The sequence below is a fragment of the Elaeis guineensis genome, chromosome 1 (assembly GCF_000442705.2).
Source record: "Elaeis guineensis isolate ETL-2024a chromosome 1, EG11, whole genome shotgun sequence".
NCBI lineage: Eukaryota > Viridiplantae > Streptophyta > Magnoliopsida > Arecales > Arecaceae > Elaeis > Elaeis guineensis.
This window is the reverse complement of record NC_025993.2, coordinates 157,977,233-158,002,007: the sequence shown is the minus strand read 5'-3', so window position 1 is coordinate 158,002,007 and position 24,775 is coordinate 157,977,233. Positions and strand designations below refer to the sequence as shown.

Sequence of the window (24,775 nt, the reverse complement as noted above, 5' to 3'; positions counted from 1 at the left end):
GATAAATAGTCATGTACATTAAGTTGAAAATACAAGCGAAGTGCTGATAAAATCCCTATAGTTGTTAGAAGGGCTAGATGTTTATTGGAAATGCTGTCAATGGACAAAAGAAAATGAAAGCCTAATACATCTGGCAAAATTCTTCAAGATTGAGTGGAATAAAGAAAAACTTCACTATGTATATGAGAATTTTGCAGATCAATTAGCAATAGAATCAAACTTGATATACTACTAGAGTTCCAAGAGTATGAAGATTACTATGATGTTTAGAACATCAGGACATATAAGTTAAGCACAATAAAGGATTAATAAATTTGGTTAGCTTTCCACATATTATTGTATGCCTCCAGACCAAGTCCCAACTCCAAAGTAGATAATATTGTAACCAATAGGCTAGTAGAGACATCGATATCATGCATTGAACTATTTCAGAGATATTATAAGATGATCCGAATATGACTGGTTTAAAATGCTGAAGAACCACTTTCACTTCATATTCATAATCATCTTTAAGAAAAGAAAAAATATGGGGGAGAAAGTAAGTCAAAATGAATTATTATGACAATATGAGAACTATTGTAAATTTATCAAAAAGCTACATATGGAGGTTCATTAATGGATTCACTCGGTTCTTCTGAACCATCCACATGAATCCTCCAGCTAAGCTATTCCAAAATACTTACAAAAGGTTAAACAAGATCCTGCTGTAATGCTTGTCACCTCTGGAACTTTGATCTCAGCAGCAGCCGAGTCTAGATCCAGTCAAAAGCATGCACCACTTCTGTCAAAATACCAGAGCACCCTGGAATTTTACACTGCCTAGAACCACAAGAACGACATGATCAGTACTTAATAGTTCAATGGAAAAGCAACATATATGCATGTATGTATGCATGCATGTATGTGTGTATGTTACTTAACTGCTGTAATAAACATTGTAATGCTAGAGGGATACATATCGCAGGTATAGAAGTATCTATACACTTCCAGATTCAACTTCAGAACGTCAAAAGAAAATGTATAACATATAATCAGTTCTCTGTGCATGCTTTAAATGTTGCTGAGGCATAAGCATTCTGATGCCAAAATGCATGATGGGCATTAATTTGATAATTTATACTGTTCGTTCCTATTTGCATGCCCTACAGCACAAATGGATGAATGTTCAAGAATATGGAAAAGCAAACCATAGAACAAAGCAGTTCATTTGTTCTGACAATTGAAAAATATTTTATTTTATTAACCAGTTTAAGCCCCTAAGACATTTAAACTCAAAACATTTTTGAAATTTGGAAAATGGGCGTCATCATGGATGGCGTATATTAAAAGATTTGGAGGTTCCATCATGCCTTCTAACATTGAGTCTTTACTGTTTATTAAGTTAATTGTGCCCAGATATTATCAAAGTTGTTGTTATATTTAAATCAACAAATTTTAAGGCAATATATGATGCCTATCAAGCCACCGAGAGCATTCTAGGTACCAAGTTGGGACAGCTTCCTCAAGTTGTAAGAAACAGAGTTTTTCTTTTTTTTCCTTTTTTTTTCTTTTCTTTTTGTGTGTGTGTGTGTTGTGTTGGGGGGGGGGGGCTGTTGTCATGGTTTGAGCAATAGAGTGAAAATAAGGAAAAAAAAAACAAATAAAATGAAATAAAATCATGCACAACATTGCACCATTTATTCATTGAATATTTAAATAAACGGTAGTTGACTTCTCAATATGATTGAAAAGGTTTCTTAGCTCCTGTATTTTTTTTGGCTTTAAAATGAATTCAGGATTATAAATCCAGTCAACATCCACTCAAGTTAAAAAAAAAAAAAGAAAAAGAAAAAAGAAAAACAGCTTCATATTAGAAATTTTCATGCTTGAGTTGGCATTAAAGATGCTGTGTTCAGTGCACCATGGGGTGGCTGCACGCTGGAATTTTAGGTGAACTTCTGACAGCAAAATGAGCATGTTGGCATCAAATGAGAAGCAAGCACAAAGAACCTGGTTTGTGGGCATTCTGAGTGCATCCATTAACAATACAGAATGATTTGCATGGCAAATAAAAGTAGCTGAAATAACTTTGACAAATTAGGGCTTTCAGAATAGCCCATATGATGTATGACCACTCACATCCATTGGTCAATTTCTGCAAAACTGCTTAAACATTAGAAGAGAAGGTTGGCCAGATGCTTATGCAGCAGAGCACTACCTAGGGTTAGTGTTAAAACCCCAAAATACTAGGCACGGTCAATGTTGCTTACTTCATTTAAGGGATATGAGGCTTATGCACATGGTTACGTGCTGCTCAAAGACATGTCACTTGAACAATTCATTTTTGAATTATATCCCCTAACCTTATATACATAAACAGGAACTGCTCAAGCTCGGTGTAGGCAAGGATTATTACAAAACTGTCAACGATTTTCAGGAGGATAAAGCTTTGCACACCTCGGCAGATGCTGAATGGATCCCTTCTCTTTCAGCATCTAAATGGCCACTCAATATCCTACAGAGAGAAAGAGATGCATAAATGTGTAAGCCACTAAAATAACAAAACCAATGAAAAAAGAAATGAAAGAATTTTCCAAGGAATCAACCTTGGCTTCTCAGACTTAGCAAAATGTTTGGACATTATTGAAGCCTGCATTAAGATTCCAGATGAAGGTCAGTCATGTGAGTTCCTAGTAATAAAAAAAATTGTGCGCTTGAAATTCAAAGAAATGCAGGTTTAATGGATATGTCCATACAAGATTCATCACAGAAGAAAGACATATTCTTGTGTTTCAAATATACAAGATCTTAAAATATGCAAGATGTGCTTAATCTTATATACAAACCAATACTTTAAGACCCAACCTAGTTGACCTGCCCGACCAGTGATCTGTACACAAACATGGGTCAGGTCAAACCCAGATCCAGATTTCCTAAAAACCAGGAACCCACTATTTACTTGTCCGGTTCAATCTGCTCTTTATTATTATTATTATTTGATTTTTTTTTTGGTGGATTCTATTTAAATTCCAGTTGTTAGGTTGTAACAAAATGCTTTCCATCCTCAAAAATGTAAATTAAAAAAAAGATATACTTAATAGCTGCTTGTACATTGTTAACATACTAATATAAAATAATACTCAATAATAATTTCAATATGCTAACAATAATATCAATATAATATATAGCACTATCATTAAAATAGAATATCAACGTATATTAATAATAAATGTGAATATTCAAATTTTGTTTACAATATCATAAAATCATCTTATTATATCAGTATTAACATATATTATTAGTATTATACTAATGTCATATGATACTATGATAATGATTATGATCATATAAGAATGTTAATATTATTATAATTAATTTTCATATTAATATGATAATATTGACTATAGTAATATCGATATTAGTACAAATATTAATATTTGTTAATAAATGTTAGCTTTTAAAATATTACAATAATATGATAATACTAATGTTAATGTCAACAAAATTATTTAGCAATATCATTTTTAGTACTATTGAATTCATTCAATATATATATAATATGAACTTTTCATAATATATTAATATTATCTTCATATTACTATATTAATAATATCAATATCACCAATACTAATAATATTGTTAGCATAGTATTATTATTTTATACACTAGTGCTATTATATTAATATAATACTATATTAAAATATACTAACTCTGATATTTATATTAATTGTAATCATATTACAATAGTATCATAAGTACAATAATATTATCACAACAACATAATTGAATAACATTACAAAAATCCAATATATAGTATGATATATTATAATAAAGTAGTATGATTAATAATATAATATTAAGAAAATAAATAATTTAATACAATTATGTAATATATAATATATTGTATTTTTCATATATGATATATCATTTTAAATATTTCAAATATATAATCAATATTAACAAATATAATAGATAAACATTATCATTACTCGAACACAAAAACAATATCCAAGACCACCCGCCAGCCCCCTTTCCCTGGTTATGTGGTTTTGCTGCTTCTTATGGTAATTCAATACCCTTGGGAATTAGCATTCCGTTTTTAGATTTACCAGACAGAAGAATGGGCCGGATAGGAAACCGATACCAATTCCAACAAGAGAAATTCTTTGTGCATCGCCTGCAGTGTAGAAAATCCGACGTGGAGCGCACCATCTCATCCGATTGGACCACGTGACCACTATTTTTCAACGCGCATTTAATGTCTACAGTTCTACTTTTTCGTTTAAAATTTTAAACAATAAAAATGCTCCTTCCCTTCCGAAAAACTTATGACATCCTATGCCGATATTATGGCATCCTGCGTTGAAATTATGACTTTCTGCACAGGATGTCATAATTTTTCCACAGGACATCATAAAAAAGGAAAGACATTTTCGTCATTGAAAAATTTTCCTCTTCTTGACATCTTATGAAAAAATTATGACATTCTGTGCAGAAAGTCATAACTTCAATGCAGGATGCCATAATATCGGCACAGGATGTCATAATTTTTCAGAAGGGAAGGAGCATTTTCATCATAAAAAATTTTAAACGAAAAAGTAGAACTGCGGGCATTAAATGAGCATTGGAAAGTGATAGCTACGTGGCCCAATAGGACGAAGCGGTGCGCTCCATGTCGGATTTTCTACACCATAGACGGTGTACAAAGAATTTTGCTTCCAACAAAATCCAACAAATTCTAAAAGGCCACATGTTAACGCTAATTGTACATTAATTACCGGAGATGCTTGCATCTAGTATTCCTAGCAAAATAAAGAAATCTATAACCGATACAGTATGAGTTAGGCGAAACCAGACACATGTATACACAAATGTCACATATAAATAACTGAATCCTGCTCAAAGAAACCTACTATCCATTTTAGATTGCTCCCTCTATGAATGTTCCAACAGAGAAATTTCAACCCTGCAGCATGTTGAGCCTGCTAGAGTTCAGTATGTCCCTGCAGTGCACCTGTATACTCTCATAAAAGCTAGACTTGCGCATTTTCCAAAAATAAATAACGCATATTCCTCCATTCATTGCTTGACTTAAAAAGTTTTTCATACAGTGGGCTCTTTGACGTAACTGTCTTAAGCCCCTGCCAGATGAACAGAAACAGGAAAAGATGACAGAAGGTGGATGCACCTGCATTTTTGCCATTACCGTGTGCAGCTGAAGTGAGAGAACAGTGATACGTTTATTCAAACTTGAAAAATCAAACAGAAAAGGCAACTGGAAAAAGGTCTAAATATATTTAAGAGTATTATGCTGATTTATGTGCAGCCTCACTTTAAAAAAATCAGCAGTCATGCAGACTGGTGCTGGGCAAATGCGCATACATGATTCTTCACAAGAGGCATCCAGTCAGTGGCTATAATTCCAGTAGTCATGATTGCTTGCAGCAGATTTCACAAGTACACGCTCCATCCTACTTATTATGATAAGGCAATCATTTGATGATTGAGACAAGAATATTTATTGGAGTCAATATGGAGAAATGAATTTGAAGTTATTAGGAAGTGAGACCCGAAGCCTTACAAGCTTCTAAATGAGGGACAAGTTCTCATGCATAAAAACATAATCATGCTAGGCTTTAGCATCACATACAGAATCAATCAATTTCAACCAAAATGAGTATCAATTTATTATGATGTTAAGATGTAGAGAAACAAAGTTCACTAAAATAAATGATAGGAAATCAACAAACTAGTAGCTCTATCAAAATAAGAAAAAATAGTCAATTTTCAAAAACAGAAACTTAAACCTGCTCTTGAATGATGCTCCTAGCTTCAACAAGTTGAGCTTCGAGTTCAAGCTCTCTCTCAGTTGCTTCAGAGGTCAACTCTGCTCCTTTTTGTGCATCTTGAAGTTGTAGCATCCTTGCCTGCTCCAGGAAAGATGATGATGAAAGTTGAAGCAGTGCAGAAAGAAAGTGTAAGAAAATAACAAAAGAAAACATTATGCTCTCATCTCCAAGCCAATGGAAACTACCTTAATTGAAGACATCTTAGTTCGTAAGCTCTCTTCTATTTGAACTCTAGCCATGTGGAAAGGTAGATCAAAGACATCCTGCAAGTAACAATTGCATGACAAGTGTTGTTTAATTTGAAATATCTAACTAACAAAAACAACAATCAGTTAAAGCAAACCATACCACCCACCCCCCACCCCCACAAACAAAAAACATTTTTGCCTTTAATGTTTAGCAATCATCACCATACCGTCCTGCCACCTAATGGAGACTGAGGAGATCCTGCCTCTTGTTTTTCATTGACAGTGACAGTTTGTTGGGACAGCCCATTTGGAGCATTTAAAAAGTCCCGCATATCCATCTAAAGAAGCAAAAAGGATTGGCACAGTGATTCATTTAAACTTTGTTGGAAGTAAGATAAACACAGCTTGCAATTAAGGTGAAGAAAATTAGCATATTAAGAATCAAAATGACAGTATCTGATCTTCAAGTGACTTCAACAATAGCATGTTAGAAAAGAAATTTTGTGTGGAAATAGAAGATATGTAGAAAAAGCCGCATCTAACTGCTTTGTGAAATAAGAACTTTGCATAATGAATACATATTGTTATTGCTTCAAAAGGAATCAGGAAAAGGGAAGCTAACAAACAGAAGAAGAAATCCGTGAAGCATGGAAAAGGATGTGGACTACAGATATGACATGAAACAATAGCACCAATACCACAAATCATGGAGAAATAAAATAAATATTTTAACATATACGTAAAAAAGCCATCCATAAAGCATAACAGGTACTGCATACAGCAACTTCGACTCTAGAGTTACCCCTCCGTTGCCCATTGTTAGAAGACCTCAATGTTCAAGAAGGAAAATCTCCTATCATTGCACTCATACAACAAATCTAGGAGAAACAGACTACACAACAGCTGGGACAAAACAATAAAGAAACATGTATTCTTACATATATGAAAAAGAAAAGGGCTGTTTTGGGCTTGGAGAAAGATGCTTACTCAAGCCAAGTTTCTTTGTTTCAAGAAAGAGTTCCCCGCCATAACATAAGAAGAACGAGCCTGTGACTGTCAGCCCCTTCTTCACTCAAGTTTTTTTCTCTCAACCCAATGCCAGACTGAAAGAAAACAACCACCCCAATCATCACTGCTAAAGCCATAGCTCTATTTGATGGCTTGAGAGAGAAAGGATCAAAGACCTCGGGTTCCGTAAATGCTACCACGATTCTATCGTGAATGCCCGTTGGTGAATGCATGGAAAAATATACCTTTGTTACCATGAGATGTACTGGCTACTGTGGATCATTTGATCGGAATAAAATTTGGAATGGGTACACTTGACAATATGATTCACTTGAAAAATAAACGTATTCATTCTATAGCAGACCAACTACAGGATCAATTTGAATTGGCTCTTGTTGGTTTAGACAATGCGGTTCGAGGAACCATATGTGAAGCAATCAGGCATAAATGGATACCGACTCCTCAAAATTTGATAACTAAAACTTCATTAAGAACTATTTATGCATCATTTTTTGGCCTAAACTCTTTTTCTCAAGTTTTGGATCAAAGTAATCCATTGACACAAATCGTTCATGGGCAAAAATTGAGTTATTTGGTCTTGGAGGATTGACAGAGCGAACTGTAGTTTTCGAACTAGCCACTATGGATGTGTATGTCCAATTGACAAATCCGAAGAAATCAATATTTGATAGAGTTATTTGTTCAACTCTAGGGTTCCATCATGCCCATCACTAGAAAGCCAACATTCATTAAAATGAAAAAAAAAAAAAAAAAAGGGAGAGGAAATGTCCTCATCCCCAGTGGTATTCAAGAAGTATCCCAAGCCTATTCAGGAATATCTGGATTCTTTTTAATCTAAACAAGTACACCATGTGTACCTAATTTTATGCAACAAGTGTCAAATTCTGATACGTAGGAAATACAAACAAAAATTGCTACTTAAATCATCTATTTGTCAACTTGTAGATTAGAAGCAATTCTCATGTGAACCATGAGGACAACTAAAAATCAAAAGGAAAAAAGATGACATATCCAAATTTCTTTAATTATCTGTTACCTAATTAAACCATAAAGCTGCTTCATTTACTAATGAACAACACAAGGAGAACACCTAAAGAGCGAGTAACCTCTGAGATTAGCATTACGATCATTTCATGCAATGAACTAATGCCACATTTTCATGGGGGGTGGTTGTAGAAGTGAGGAGGAAATCATTTTCAAAAGCACTTCAAAACATCTTTGAACAATGAGATAGGAAGATACCTTATTCTAGCTTTCAATTAAAATGGCCATTGACATGCGAAAAAATTCCTATCGGACTACTATTAAAACTAAAAGAAACCATGAATTTGTCTTGGCCAAATAAAATTCAGATTAAAGTTGAGAGCAATAAAATGGTTTGCAAATATCACAGTCACTTAATGTGCCCTCACATATATCTGATTGTTGCATATAATGCTAGACAAACCATCACATGGGCCAGCTAAGTCAACTTCTTGCTTCATATAAGCAGTCATGAATTTCTTGAAAAAGGTCAAATGAGGAAGCCATAATTTAATCAGACTGGAAAAATCCGAGGTTGAGGTATCGGATGATTATACAAGATAAATGTACATCGGTCATTGTGCAAAATAAATATCACAATAATTGATTATCTCTCAGATCATGGTCAGCTAAGTCAACTTCTTGCTTCATATAAGCAGTCATGAATTTCTTGGACAAGGTCAAATGGGAAAGCCATAATTTCATCAGACTGGAAAAATCCAAAGTTGAGGTACCGGCTGATTATACAAGATAAAGGTACATCAGTCATTGTGCAAAATAAATATCACAATAATTATCTCTCAGATCATGGTCATGAAAGTCAACTTACTGCTTTATTCCATAATTGATTAATTCACTGATATCTGTTCAAAGGAGTGCAGTTCTTTTTTACCAAACAGCATACCTTTTCACTTTAAGAATTGTCTTCAGCGGTAAAACTATTTCTTGGAGTGTTGTTTCAAGGCATGATGCAACATCAATAAGACATAGCAGCCAGACCAACTAATAAACCATGATTGAGATTGTAAAAGTGGCTGCACCCACCTCATAATATTCCAAAAGCAGCTACAGGCTTGCACAGCTCATCGACCAAGACTCAATTAGACATTTAATATATGAGAGTAGTCTAGAGAATTTCTAAACCTCTGGTCCGGCTGTTCAACTTATTAGGAGTCCTGTGAAAAAATGACTACATGAGAAAAACATAAAAATGGATATCAGTCCGAGAATGAGATGTCGTCATATCTGACCTCTGTAATGACAAAATCTCTACCATTACAATCCAAAAGTTGCTTGAGGATCTCTGACCTTAGTTACTAGAACCAAAAAGATAACCTACATCTGGTGGTTTAATTCTTTTGTCCCTACCTTCCACAGGGAACTGCAAAACCAAGAAAATTACTGTTAAACCAATAAATAATATTTCAATTCTGTTGCTGCTCATTCTTGAGGAGGTTGGAAGGCGGGTGACCGAGCCTTGCGCAAGGATGTTAGAGCGACCTGCAAAACAAGTCCAAGCCAAAAGATTTTGCTCCGACGAGGATCCTCCGATGCTCAAGTCAGAAATCAGAGAACAAAGGAGTAACAACAGGTTCTCTAAAAGGGATTGCTTACCTTGGTCCTTGGGGCTTTGGTAGTTTATATAAAATGTCATCGAACAGCTGGTCAAATGGCTGTAAAATCCTGCAATCCCGAGATTGCAGGACCGTTAAACATGCCATTGCGAACGAGATATTTTAGCCCTTAATCGCTCCCATAAAATTAGGGGAGGCAGTTACCTTTGAGCCTATCTACTTAGGGTGGACAGCTGCTGCACATATTAGGAGACTCGTTGGTCGAGGTAACGGAGGCAGCTCACGTGCTAAACAGACCACGCAGTAGACAGGATGTAAATAGCTCGGCTCTGCATACCTCGACTCTGTGCTTAGGTTGGCAGCCACAGCGATAGCTCGACGGTCTGAGGTATGCCTTGATAACACAGATTCGAGATACCCATGATACCACCGTAACACTACTTCCATACTCCTGAGTCTGAGAATCAGGCGAAAGGAGTACCTCAAAAGTTATACCTCGGATCTGGGGATGCACGCTCTTGTACTTTCATACGTGCCCCCAGCATTTAAAATTGATGACGTTAGCCTGACAGACGGAAGTATGCTGTCAATGATCGTGACTGATGGGACCACATAGCTGGCGGTTTGCTCGAGAATTTAATTTTTCCAGCGGCGACTTTTTGTCTTCACCTTTGCCCTTTCTTTTAAATTTGCCCTTTAGATGTACAGAGAAGACGACTGCAAGACTTTTTTGCTTCAAATTTTCGTTGCAACTCTTAGAGACAAGATGAATCCAGAGCGCTTGAGAAAGCTTGAAGTGGTATTAGCCAAAAAGAAGCAAGCCAAAGTTTCGTTCATTGGCCCTCCAGTCCCAGCGGGTGGCGATGTCAGGGTTTCGACCGCTGGATCAACTGTCACAGTCGTGAGGGATGAAGATCCTCTTTTGATCGCCGAGCCCATAGTTTCTCCATTAGAACCTGTGGGGAAAACTCCACTAGAGGATGTTCCGACAAAGGAGAGATCGGTGGAGAAGACGCCAGTGGCGGACACAGTCGGCCATCTTGAGGAAGTTCCGACGATGACGACATAGGCAGAGGACGTGGCTGGTCATAGTGAGGAGGCTCCGACGATAACAATGGAGGTCGGGAAGTCTTCGGCGCAGACGCTTCCAATCCAGTGCCCTCCCCTAACAGTCACTCGAATGGGGCCTTCGCAACCGGTGACTTCTGCTCCGTCTGTGACAGAGAATCTCAAGTCCGCGGCGGAGTTTCTAAGAGACTTCCTCTCTCCTATTGAGAGGCAGTACCCGGATGAACAGGGGACTTAACAGCAGATGAAGGGTGCCCTGAGTCTCTCGCCCAAGTAGGGGGTCTTCGAAATTCTTCTTTAAATCTTCTATAACTTGTATCTTCTAACGGCTTCATGTAAATATATACAGGTTGGCACTATCTAGCCAGTTTCGTTGACTCCACCTCTGATGCGTCAAGGCTAGAGCTTACAACAGCGAGGGAGGAAAGAGACTTGCTAAGGTATCTCTTGAAACAAGAGAGATCGGCTAACGTCGAGTTGGTTAAGGAAGCCAACTCCTCTAAAGAGGCTCTCCGAGAAGCTCGGAAGATGATTGACCGTCGAGACGACGAGCTAAGGAGAGCCGAGAAGAGAATTGAAGATCTCGAGCAGCAGAGATCTAAGACTGAAAAGAAGATCAAAGACCTCGAGAGGCAGAGGTCTAAGGCTGAAAGATATTGCCGTCGAACCCGTGATGACGTAGAGCGCCTGAGGAAAACACTCAAAGGGAAAAGAGGCCGAGATTATACTTCCTCCGAGGTTCATCCTCGAAGGAGTCCCAACGGAAGCTCAACTAAGAGGGCCAGGATCTCAGAAAGAGCAAGCTGCAAGGACAAAACACCTCAAAGGGGTGAGGGCTTTGCTTCCAAAGGGATCCAGGTGTCTCCGAGGCCGTCTGCTGAACTTCAGGAGGCTTCGCCAGAAGCGAAGCACTTGAAGAAGAAGCTAAAGGAGAAAAGAGAGAGCCAGGATCTCCTCTGACGCCGACTCATAGACCAGGAGCTTCTGACTATGAATGCTAAAAGAAGGGAAGGTCGATTAGCAAAAAGAAGAGCTGAAATCATAAATCAAGCTTGCAAGACGGCATTCTCCGCGGGCTTCGAAAGATACAAAATAATGGCTCAAGTACATTTCTCTGCTGACAGTGTCAAGCTTCTACTAGTCAACTTTTTAGATGAAAGCTTGAAGACCGTGACTGCGGATAGAGCAGAGAAATTTGCAAGAACGTCTTGTTATTCTGCTGAAGCAAATAAGGTCAATGCAGCCGTTCAGACTGAAAAAGTTACTGACGTTGAAAAAAGCTGCTCTGAAGCAAGTCACTCTAACGATACTCTGGGGCAGTGATGTATTTTTCTTTCTTTTTTGTAATCTAGACGATGTAGCCAATTTTAGATGCGAATGAATGAAATTTATTTTTATTGATAATATTCACTGTGCTTGAATGGATTAGTACAAATCACACTCTGAGCTATATTGGCCAAGTTCTGATCTATATTAGCTAAGAACTTAGCCACAATTGCAATTATGAAATATGATCTGAGCTATAATTTAGCAAATACATGACCTGAGCAACATTCTGAGCAAAGCACGGCTCGAACCACAATCTGGACTGTAATCCGAGCTATATAATTCGTACCTGTTGTACAGACGTTAAAAGAATTAGAGTTCAAATTGCCCCCACGTGATAGGTACCATCGTACGTCTTCGCACATCTCTTCGAAAGTAGTTCAAAGTATGATTTGCCTACCGCTAACATTAACTGCCATATCGGCGACAAGGATAATATCCCATTAGTGGTTGCCACACGTCGAGCGTCCGTTCACACTCTGTCGATTCACACCACCAATAATTAATGCTTTGAAAAGAAGCATCGCTTGGAGATGATTTAAACCCTGGGCCTATTTAAGATCTCAGACAAGACCAAGCATAGGCTTTTAGGGTTCCCAATCGTCCCTATTTTCTTTCCCTGTAGGTTTTCTTCCTCCTTCGTCCTTTGCTTCCAGAACCCTTCTTTGTTTCCAAAACTCCTGCAAAGAGAATGGCCTTTGGAGACTCTGATTTCGCTCCACTGAGATTCCAATCCGAGCTAACGAAGCAGGATGTGATATTGCTCCATGAGCAGTTTCAAATCCTTCCGACATTCCAATTAGAAATTCCGAAGCCGAATGATCGAGTTTGCCGACCTCTCCCAGGACGAATAAGCCTCTATAAGGAATGTTTTTGGGCTAGGGTGAGGCTTCCTCTCTATCCCTTCTTTATAGCTCTCCTCCAATATCTTGAGATGTCGCCATGTTCAATAGTCCCAAACTCATGGCGACATATCTGCAGTTTTACCGTAGCGTGCGTGTTAGCTAGGATTGATCCCAACATCGCACTCTTCTTTTCTTTCTTCAACCTCAAGAGGTATCCTGATTCACGCGGATGGTGGTATGTATCAACACGAAGGAAGAAGAATGTCCGCCCGTTGATACAGGATGCTCCTACCACTGTCCACGGCTGGAAGGAGCGATTTCTCTTCGTCTCTCAGACATCCAACGAGGACTGAGGATTCGTCGCCTAGGGCGAACCTCAAGAGGCCATGCTAAAAGAGTCTTTGTTGGATCAACCCCAGAGGCAGAAGATGAAGGCCCTACGTAACTTCAAGATCCCAATGCTGAAAAAGCTTCTGTCGGTGCAAACACTGTTCAACACCGGCATCAGCCAAGCCGCTCCTCAAAGTGCGCATAGGTCACCTATCTCAGGGCCATGTGTTCTTCAATTCTCACTTTACCCTTATGCTAACCATTTGGTGACCTTGGTTGCAAAGATGGGCTTGGATTTGCCGAAAGAGGTGGAGAAGGTCCATAGAAAAAGGGCAGCTAAACTTGTGGGTGGACAAAACACCCTTATCAAGATCAGGCATCCCTCGGCACTGTCAATTCCTGGGCCAGAGGGTCCTAACCCTCGTGCCGGCAACTTTAGAGTCGTGAGAATTCAATCTGGCTCAACTTCATCGACTTTTGATGGAGATCAGAGAAGCCAAACCAGTTAAGCCTTTAAGGAGGCAGTTTTGAGCCTGCCGACCCCCGAGGAGACAATTTCGAGCTTGCCGACTCCTATCATCGCATTCTCCTCGAAAGATGAGCGAGCCAATGAGGCTAGGACTTCTGGGGCCTCGCCAGCTACACTGAAGCTCGAGGCTTCAACCTTAGAAGACTACCAGCTGACGCACGAGCTATACATCAGGATGCTCCTCCCAGCCGATGCAATCAAGCTGCTGGCCGAGCCGCATAGGGAGGTGAGAAGAAAAGCTATGGAGAGCTTCATCCGGATAAGTTAAAACTTATGCACTTTTGTTTACTTTAAACATACACTTATCATGTGCACTAATAAGAGATTTTTCTTGACAGCTCGCCTATTATCTGAATAGGTATATGGAGAGATGCCGCAATCTTTCGGCTGAAGCAAGGAAGCACCGAGCCGATATCGAGATGCTTAAAGGCACCAAAGACAAAGCTGTAAGGGAGGCTGGAGAGGCCTCCATAAGGGCCAACGCCACTGAAAGGAGGGCTGAAGATGCCGAAGCGGCTCTAAGAGGAGCTATCGAAGAGAACTCTCGACTGCAAAGGAGAATAAGAAAGCTTGAAGCCCAATTAGAGAGTAAAGCTGCAGCCAAAGCAGTAGAGAAGAAGATAGCAAAGGCCGCCTCAAGGACTGTTGCAGACTTTCGGACGTCAATGGAGTATGAAGATGAGAAGATCGAGTTCTCTACTGATGCCTACATCGGTAGGAAGCAACTGGTCTGGGACAAGATCGCTGCCAACTATTCAAAATTAAATCTAGATTTTTTGGATAAACTCTGGGAACCCTCTACAGCCGACGTACCCACGATGGATGCCTTAGCTCCTGACCCTGCCTTTATCTTTTTTTATCTTGCTAAGATATTGCTTCAACTCCTCAAATACCTTCTGGCACTCGACAATCCACTGGAAGCCTTTTGGCTGCTTGAGGGTTTGGAAGAAAGAAAGACACCTCTCGACCGACTTGAAAACAAAGTGATTGAGCGAAGCGACCTTACCGATGAGATGCTGTACCTCTTCAACAGTTCTTGACGGTGTCATCTCAAGAATTGCCTTAATCTTCTCGGGGTTTGCCTTGATGCCTCTTCGTGAGATCATAAACCCGAGGAATTTACCGACGATAACTCCGAAAGTATATTTTGCTGGGTTCAACTTCATCCGAAATCGATAGAAGATGTTGAAAGTCTCTTGAAGGTCAGCAACATGATCTGAAGTGGCTCGGCTCTTGACTAGCATGTCATCCACATGCCTTCATGTTGTGGCCAAATTGATCTTTGAGGATTTTATTCACTAATCACTGATAGGTGGCTTCTGTATTCTTTAGGCCAAAAGGCATCATCCTGTAACAGAAAAACCCACTATCAGTGATAAAAGCTGTTTTCTCTTCGTCTTCGGACGCCATCCGGATCTAGTTATAACCGACGAAGGCATCCATGAAGCTGAAGAACTCATATCTAGAAATAGCATCTATCAGCTGGTCGATCCGAGGCAACGGATAACTGTCCTTGGGACAAGCTTTGTTCAGATCGATAAAGTCGATGCACATACGCCACTTTCTATTTGTCTTCTTGATCAAGACTACATTCGCCAATCAGTCTGGATACATCACTTCTCTGATGAAACCAGCCTTGAGTAGCTTATCTACTTCCTCAAATACGGCCTTCTGGCGCTTCGAGACGAAGCTTCGCTTCTTCTGCTTCATCGGACGATAAGTCGAATCCACCTTCAGATGATAAGACATCACCTTTGGATATATGCCAGATATGTCAGTAGCCGACCAGGCAAAGAGGTCTGTATTTTTCTGTAAAAGAGTGGTTAGTCGAGCCTTGATTACCTCATCCAGATGTAAGCCGATCTTCAATGTCTAGTTGGAGTTCTCTTTCCTCAGCAGGACCTCGAGATCCTCAGATGGCTGGGCACGCTCCTCGGACAGATCATCTCGGGCGTCCAGCCCTATCAGAAGTTCAGGTTGTTCCTCCGCTTGGGATGGCTGGCCTTCTGTTTGAAGCTTGGTAGCAAAACATTGACAAGCCATGATCTGGTTGCCTCGGATCTGCCTTACTCCATTCTTGTTGGAAACTCCACCATCAAGTAATAGCTCGACACTACAGCCTTTAAAATCCACAAGCTTGGACGACCAAGGATTGCATTATAGGCCAAAGAAAGTTTAACCACCAGAAAGTTGATTTGGATCATTGTTCACTGCGATGGGGTGCCCACAGTAACAGACAGCTTAATCATTTCCTCCGAAATCACTGAACCTTCAGAGAAACCCTGAATCGGGGTATCGAACCTACTTAGCTGGTCTGGAGTGAATCTCATTTGGGAGAAGATAGAGTAATACAAAACATCAATCAAGCTTTCATTATCAATAAATACACAATGTACATTATAATCAACGATATTCACAGTTATAACCACCGTATCATTGTGCGAAGCTAGCACACCCTCCGCATCCTGCTCGGTGAAGATGATGGCATCTTTGTGCCTATCCTCGAGCCTTGGCCTCTTCGCTTCCGGAAGCTACGCTAACGACCCTCCGATTATTATATAGATTTCTCCCCATAGGGGTCAGTCTTCTGCTACCACCGATCCCCCTGCTTCTTACCTTTTTTGCTGCACCGATACTAATTGTAGGCCTGCAAATGGGTCGGGTCAGACCGGGTCCCAAGTGATCCCGATCCGATCCGATTTCTTGATCGAGTCTTGATATAGACCCATACCCATCTCGATAAAAAATCGGATCGAGTCGGATCGGGTTCATATATAACCCAACCCCAATCCATGAAATGCGGGTCCAGTTCGCATCCGGTTCGGATCGGATCACGGGTTTAATTTATTTGAAACCTACTATCAGTGAATACTGATGCTAAATGACAACTAAGAAAGGCCTCCTTGCTTATATTGCTGAAGTGGCGGATTATATATTGATGGAACGGGAAGAGGGAATCCACCAAAAAAAAAAAAGCAAGGAAAAAATTTCAAGCATCATAGTACATGGGATTTGGGAGTTTGAATGTTCTGTTGGCACTGGGGTGGCCTACAAAACTGCACCATTGGTCTCCCATAATCCCCCACAAGCAGTAGCCTTGCTCTATCAACTTTCTCCTTTTCTCGACCTTATAATTCGCGACCGCATCGTAGCAGTCTTCTGCGCACCTGAATCATATAAATGACAGTCATTAGTTGCAAACTGAAGGAGCTTAAATGTTTGTATTTATATCCAGAAATCATATGGAAAAAAATTTGATGGAAATAGGAGGTCACATATTGTTGCCCCCTGATTATTATTGATCATGAAAGTATCCATGATCTACAAATGGATGGGCTTGATGGGAGCCTTTTCCAATATGATATTTTTTCTGATTTCAGTTCTTTAGCACTAAACTTACCAGATCACTCGAAAATTAGAACTTTTTATTATTATTATTGTTGCCTTCTAGCACTTTAGCGCTAAAAAAAATCATGACTCAACCAAATAAAGAAGAATTAGAACATACGGCATCAAAATATAGAGATTGTAGGAGATAGGAACGACAAATCTTAAGATCAAATCGATCCAACCGAGGTACCCAACCTTGACATGCTTGTCGATAGTGGCGTCCCTCAGATGCTCCCGTCTGGAAGAAATGAGAAAGACCTTCAAACCTCGTACTCTGATCTCGTGGTATAGGTTGAGCATATGCTCCCGAAAGACCGAAGAATTTGAAAATTTTTGGCCCAAGCCCAAACCCTTATTTGGGTACGTCACTCTAACTGGGTTCGAGTCCTATATTTAGGTCCGAATCGGATCGGATCGGGTCAGATCATGTATCTTAAGATCCAAATTAATCCAAAAATCTCTACGGATATGGTCGAATCCAAATTCAAAAAATCCAAACCCGATCCGAAAAAAGAAATGAATCCAATTTTTAAACCCGACCCGACTCCATGGATCTTTTAAATGGATTCGGGTCGGGTCTAATCGGATCGGGTTGGGGCGGATCACGGATCAACCCGATCCATTTGTAGCCTTAACTGACTACGACTGAGGCAGAGGGAATGGTTAATGAGGCAAAGAAGGTGGCTGCTGAGCCCTCGGAGGTCGACGTTGAGGTGCTCCCCTCGGATAAAGTGATTCAATCTCCCCTACCTGCCGAGCCTCTCGATCTTGACCCGAAGCTAAATGCAATCTTCAACGTCATGACCGTGGTCATGATGGTAGTAGTATTTACTTGAATCACGACGGTGCTCTAGCCTCGTCCATAACCTTGAAGGCTGAGGCAACTCGGCTCGTATCTCTACTAGTACCTCTCCCCTGTAAACAGTCAAAGGTGTGTAATTAGTATAACGCCTTGGAGGTAAGGACTGTCAATCCCTTCTCTGAAGACTCCGAGATCGACGATTCCAGCCCCCATTTTTCCACCTCCGAGATGGAGATCGGGAGCGCTGGCAGGTTCTCCCCTCCCATCTTGGAGAGCGCTCCTTATTCCGTCCTATTGTAACAAAACTGTCTGGAGTCTCCTCTGCAAAAACTTTCTCCATACGAGCGTACTTCTCTGCACAGACAAGCATATCGAAACAATTTCGAGGATAAATCTTGGTCAATGACTTTTTTAAGTCATTCTTCGGTAGATCGCTCATAATGGCGACCATCGCGACCGACTGGTTTAGATCACGAATCTCCAAAGTGGCCGCATTGAAACGGCTGACAAAGGTGCGGATTGACTTCCCCTCCTGTTTCATGGTGTGGAGGTAGTCGGATCGTTTCTGCTATCATCGGCTACTGACAAAATGACCGACGAAAGACCGGTACAACTCTTCGAAAGAGTTAATGAAAACCAGCTTCAGACTCAAATACCACTATCGAGCCGCCCCCTTAAGAGTAGTAGGGAACGCTCGACAAAAGATAGCATCTGTAGCTCCTTGAAGGAGCATCGCTGCCTTGAATGTCTCTAGATGGTCGACAGGGTCGGCAGTCCCATCGTAGGTATCAAATTGCAGCACCTTGAAGTGCCGAGGGAGTGGCACCTGCACTATCCTCTGAACAAAGGGTGGCTCACCGTTGAATCCATCGTAGGGCTGCGCTAAGTATTGTTGAGGGCGGCATTAATCTGCTGATCGATTGCCTGGAACCGTCTCTCCATAGCAAGATCGCAGACGGTGCAGGCCTCCGAATGCTAAGGAGAATGGCGATCAGGGATTGAATCATGCCCTGATCGTGAGCTATGAGATCGCTGTCTGGTTGATTGCTGGGTCCTAGGACGACTCTGGTGGGTCTGCCTCCTTTCCAGACTGTGGAAGCACACGCGGCTCCGATTGTGGTGGTAGCTGAGGAGCCGAGTGCGGAGCCAAATTTGATGGGGGCACCACCGCGGGAGGCACTGATGGCGCCGTTGAGAAAACCACTAGCTGCACCGTTGAAGGTGCAAAGGCAACCTAAGCAGGCTATGGCACCATTGCAGGAGGCGCAAGAACAGTCTAGACTGCTTGAACAGCAACCATCAAATTTTGGACCAGCTAGAAGAGCAGGTTGAACTGGTCCGCCGTGACCAGTGCTGGCTAGGTTGGTGGAGTCTCCATCGTTGGTTGCTGCGCCTAGCTATTGGCCAAGCTCTCCGCCTGGCGGGAGGCGGTGGCGTTGGAGAGTCGGAATGATATTCGCTTTGGTGGCATAATGAAGATTGGCCCTTCCTCTATCTGTTGCTGCTCGTTCTTGTGGAGGTCAGAAGACGGGTGACCAAGCCTTGCACAGGAATGCTGGAGCGACCTGCAAAGCAAGTCTGAACCAAAGATTTTTGCTCCGACGAGGATCCTCCGACACTCAAATCAGAAATCAAAAAATAAAAGAGCAACAACGGATTCTCTGAGAGAGATTGCTTACCTTGATCCTCGGGATTTTGATTGTTTATATAGAATGTCATCGAACAGTTGTGAAATCGTGCAATCCCAAGATTGCAGGGTCCTTAAATATGCCATTGCGGATGAGATATTTTAGCCCTTAATCGCTCTCATGAAATTACGGGAGGCGATTACCTCTGAGCCTATCCACTTAAGGTGGACAGCTGCTGCACGTGTCAAAAGACTCGTTGATCGAGGTAACGGAGACAGCTCACGTGCTGAATAAGCCACGCAGCAGACAGGATGTAGATAGCTCGGCTCCGCATACCTCAACTCTGTGCTTAAGTCAATAGCCACAGCGATAGCACGACGGCCTGAGGTATGTCTTGATAACACACAGATCCAAGATATCCACGGTACCACCGTAACAAATTCTTTTAGAGTCTTCACTATTTATGGTTTATGCCACCCAAAAGGACATTATCTTCCGACCTTTATTTGATATGATTCGCCACCGTGTCTCAAATTGATTTTTGTTTTAAAAGATACACCTTGATTGCACAAGAAATAAATTAATAAAAAAAGAATTATGCGCACAACCAAAAAAAATAATATAGGGACTGGATCAACATGTATGGTTCTTAACTCTATCATTGCCAACAGGAAATCTGTACCAGAAGAGAAAGCAACAGATAAATATACTAAATAGAAACAATAAACTAAATGAACTAGAAAAGAAAATGAAATATAGAAGCCCATATTGTAAGTGACACACTATAATGTCAAGTTAGTTTTCCGAATAAAACGTATCCCCCCCCCATGCAGTTTATTCGATGTAAGATAGAGCAAAGGATTTTTTTAAAGATTTCAAGAAGTAAATAAGTAAAGTTAAATCGACAACAAACATTCAAACAAAGGCCAAGAGCCAATTCAGACTCTTGGACTTCATTTGGCCATTCCCGAATATTCTGCTGTAGCAGTCTTTCATTCACTCGGAAGTAGCGATACATTAAAATGCCTTCTTTTCCAATGCCTAAACCATTTACAGCGGTTAAAATGTAGTGGCAATAACATAAACAGAATTTTATAGGTTTCTGTAAGAACTAAAGCTGAACTTCTAGTAAATTAAGGTTAAGGACTACGAAGAGCCATTGGACTTCATAGACAATTGCAGAATAATATGCTATAACCATCTTTCCTTATCTTGCGAGTAGCAATACCATAGAAAAGCCTTCTTTCCTAATGATTCAACCCAAATGTACCATTCAAAGTGTAGCAGTAATGACATCCAGTGACAATTGGCAGTAACCAACAACAAGAAGCAAGGCATCATCAGTTGTTATTAACCCACCAAGACTCATAGAACTTGTAAGATTCAAACATTATCAGCAGTATATACTTGTTATTATATGAAGTGAGACAAACTCAGCAAAGTTTAATAATTGTGGTAAATTTTAGAACAATGCCTTTACCAGATTGGGAAGAAATAAGAAAGGAAGGAAGAAAGAAAGAAAGCAGGTAAAACAAATTCAATTCTTCACTAGAGATATTGAAAGAATAACTTGTTTACAAACTCCTAAGTCTTGACAACATCAACCGAAAAAAATGGCATAAAGAATAGCTAATTTGCCATAACCTTTAAATTTAAAAAAAAAAAAAAAAAAAAAAACCCTAAAACTACTAAATGTAGCCTATCACTCAACAAAATCCCAGTACCACAAATTAATTGTCTAGAGAAGCCCAAGATTACAAGCAATTATTTTTGACAACTAGAAAGTTCCATATGATTATGTAGCAGTAAACAAGTAAAGACAAAAGGTGATTAGAAAAAATTCTTAACAGCTTATTATTACATGTTTCTACCTGCATAGAACGTAGTAAAGCCCGCAAATCAGAGTTCTCTGCCATCAACTCTTGCTTCTTTACTTCATATGCATCAACCTACCGGTATCATGGAAGACATTAAGGAAATAACTGACCACAAGAACCAATTGATCGAGTTGAACATTTTTCTTACAATCATTTTATAGAAATCACTGTCAGCCTTCTTTCCATTCCATGTTCCACGCTGACGCCCTTCTTTCTGTTGCCATTAACAACAAGCAACATCAGGTGGAAATATTCTTAATTACTTGAAGCATCAAAAAGCTGTGCCAGGTATGCAAAAGTAGAATTGAAAGCCCAAAAAGGTTTTAAAAAATGTGATGCTAAGCACATGAGGATTGATGTAAACAAATTTAATATGGAGAATTTTCCAAGACTGCATTTATGGATGTAGTCTGCTTGTTAGAACTATAAATTGATAATAAAAATAACTTTAACAAAACCTGCAGTAAGTTCATTATCTCCATCCCTGACCGAGATTCCTTCTTTTTCTCCATTAACACTTGGTTTAGCCTCTCCTGCAAAACAACAGATTAAGACCCCGGTGATTTAATAAATAAATTTTGGCATGTTCCATGATATGATTAATGAAAACTTTTGCCAAATGAATTCCTGATTATGTAACTGTACACTGTAGCAATAACATTACCTGTAGTTTGATGTATTCCTTCTCTTTTTCTTCATTTCATGTATTTGTTGTGTGCGCACTTGCTTTTCAAAGAAAATTAATGAATCAGGAGTGATGGACTTCGGACAGAAGCAGAGGAAGAAGAAGAAGAAAGTATATTTCCTAGAAAGGAGAAGGGGCAAAGGCGCAATGATAAGTATTTCTCACCTGATTACCCATGACCATTCGCTGAAATTCATCACGTTCCTGCTGCAACTTTTCAATTTGAGCCTTCAAAGCTGCAGTATTTTTAGCCTCCTGATGATCATAAAAGAGTTAAAAGATTAACTATTCCATCATCATTTAAGAACTGATCTATCAAGGAAATACAATGAACCAACCGTTCGAGTTAAAGTGGCTAGCTCTCGATCTTTTGCAGCTAATTGTGCCTCAAGCCTTTCAACCTTGGCCTCCAACCTTGATATATCCGACTGCAATCTATAATTATACAACAGCAATGCCATAAGAAAAGGTGCCTTTCGCTATTAGCTTAAAATGGCATGAAGAAGCACCTAATGCAAATGTAAAAACTGTCCATTTTCGGTTATAATTAAAAAAACTAATCCAATTTAAGCAGCCCCTGATATGGATGTTCTCACAGACAACTTCTGCTTGGGCACTAAATTTGATGACTTGGGCCAGTGGAAAGATCTTGAAGCCCAATTGGGCACAGAATGATAATCCAGATGACTAATATTAACATATAAAGCTTAAATCCTCCTGTGTACCACCCAAAAAAATTTCATATTTTCACCAGCCATACAAAGCTATATGTTCATGTAGGACATGAAAATCCCCTAAACAAAAAAGGTTAATTGATTAGGGATGTGTATTTATTTAGGTAGACATTACAGTAATATCTTTCATTGCTTGAAACAATTTTCTGGAGTGGTGAGTAAAAAGCTGCATGTTAAAAGTATTGGGAGAACATATGGTGAAATCATTTAGTTATGCAAGTAGTTGAGGTGAAAATATAAATCATATCAGCAAAATATGCAATTTATAAATCCATATAAGTTATTTCAAACAAGAAAGAGGGGAATCTGGTACACAATTGTTTATGGTTCAGAAGTTGACGGATGACCAGCAAAACAAGCACCATGATCCTCTTGGCAGATCAGTAACAGACTAATACTCAACTCATAGAAACATTATCAGCATTTAAATTGGGATGATGACATGCTAGGAAACCTGACCTTGATAATCACTAGTAAATGACCAAATATTAAGAAACCCAGACATAATGCAATGTCCCCAATACCGCAAAAAACCTAAAATCACTCTGATTCAGTAACATTGTATATACATGAACTGAACTTGTCAAACTCTGGCCTAGATTAATAGAGCACCATCGACATTATCAATATTCTTTATTTTGGGAAAGACAATATGCTAGTTTCTCTTTGCAATGACCGAAAATTCCATTCAGAGCCAAATATCACCCCAAATTCTTCTAATTATGATAAGGAAACGGTTGGATTTTTAGACTTCGCTTACACGTATTAGTTAATTGGAATAAGATTAGCGGATCCCTACAAATTAGGAAACCAAGAAAGATCAATCTGATAAAAAATAAATAAATTACAAATTCACCTCTGCCTCTGCTCATTAGATAACTCCCTAAACTCAATGTCGCGCTGCCTTTGTTGAAGTAGAGAATAGATGCAATTACATGTCCTTGCAATCGAGACCTACCACCAAAAAAATAAAAAATAAAGGAAAGAAACTTTAGCAAAAAAACCAAGAAAAGTAAAAAAATCTATAATCATAGAAAGATAAACATAGCCCGCCAGATCAAGAGGACGCACGGGATCAGCAGCAAAGAGATCGAGTGAGGCGGGGAATCCGAAGGTCACTAGCGTCTGGTTCAGGTACTTAGCGCAATGCTCCACTTTCCCGGCGTCGGCGAAAGCGTACTCCCTGCAAGATCGGATCAAAACCCTAGAAAAAGGAAAGTGGGTTCTGGAACATAGATCGAACGGCCGAAGGCCGCTCGAGGGGGAAGATCTCCTCACCCAATCCCGAAACGAGGCCCGCCAGATGCCTGCATTGGAATAGAAGTGAGCCAAGATTCCGATTCCGATCGAAGAGAAAAAGAGAGAAGAGGGGGTTCGAGAGCGGATCGAGAGAGGGAATGGAGAGAGTTACCACGAGGTCGTACTCGGACTGAGTCGCGGACATCTCGGGGCTCGGAAGTTTTTTCGGACAGCGAACAATGGTGATGTCTTCACGGTTCCACGGTGATCCGTGAGAGAGCTACCTGGAAGTTTGAATATGGGGACGATGGCCTGGGACCGCCGGACCGGGGAGTGAATTACATATCAGCTGTTGCCATCATGCGCCGCTTGTGATAGACGCCACCGCCCTTGGTTAACGGCAAAAAGTTAACGGCAGATGTCAAATAACCATAGATTATTCTATGCGGACTTCGCCGGAAAGCTTACAGATGGTGAGGACCGTAATCCGACGGTCCAGATGGCGTGCGTTTACTTGGATCTTGACGCCGCGGGAACGGTTCCGCCACTTCAAAATAAAGCGGCTAAAGCTAACGGGTCGTCGAAATCGTCATCTGTATACAAACAGTCCAGAGCTCTCCCAGCACGCCACGTGTCGAGCTCTGGACTCTCCACGATGGATTTTTTTTTTTTTTTTTAAA

General features: G+C 40.1%; 2 protein-coding genes across 2 annotated transcripts; both read right to left on the bottom strand.

Annotated features, from left to right (window-relative positions):
- Positions 1-527: 527 nt before the first annotated feature.
- Positions 528-24,707, bottom strand: LOC105039269 (uncharacterized). The gene is given in 18 exon segments (XM_029262769.2): positions 528-819; positions 2,437-2,494; positions 2,586-2,629; positions 5,787-5,906; positions 6,014-6,091; positions 6,244-6,354; positions 21,432-21,509; positions 21,586-21,651; positions 21,896-21,970; positions 22,102-22,130; positions 22,133-22,163; positions 22,288-22,377; positions 22,461-22,557; positions 23,713-23,810; positions 23,928-24,039; positions 24,135-24,163; positions 24,268-24,484; positions 24,564-24,707. Coding segments are annotated over 17 exon segments (1,158 nt in total). The 5' UTR covers positions 24,301-24,484; positions 24,564-24,707; the 3' UTR covers positions 528-810.
- Positions 9,110-21,044, bottom strand: LOC140854814 (acid phosphatase 1-like). Its single transcript, XM_073250857.1, has 3 exons — positions 17,213-21,044; positions 9,319-16,907; positions 9,110-9,243 (listed from the first exon to the last, which is right to left on the bottom strand). Exons 1-2 carry the CDS (start codon positions 17,428-17,430, stop codon positions 16,730-16,732), a joined length of 396 nt encoding a protein of 131 aa, XP_073106958.1. The 5' UTR covers positions 17,431-21,044; the 3' UTR covers positions 9,110-9,243; positions 9,319-16,729.
- Positions 24,708-24,775: the final 68 nt, after the last annotated feature.

What these genes read in the sequence shown, in the direction of transcription:
- LOC140854814 (XM_073250857.1), bottom strand. Translation starts at nt 17,430, where the DNA reads ATGCTCAACCTATACCACGAGATCAGAGTACGAGGTTTGAAGGTCTTT. An exon ending in CTTTATTTGGTTGAGTCATG is followed by an intron (nt 16,908 to 17,212) that starts ATTTTTTTTAGC and finishes TATATGATTCAG; the next exon opens with GTGCGCAGAAGACTGCTACG.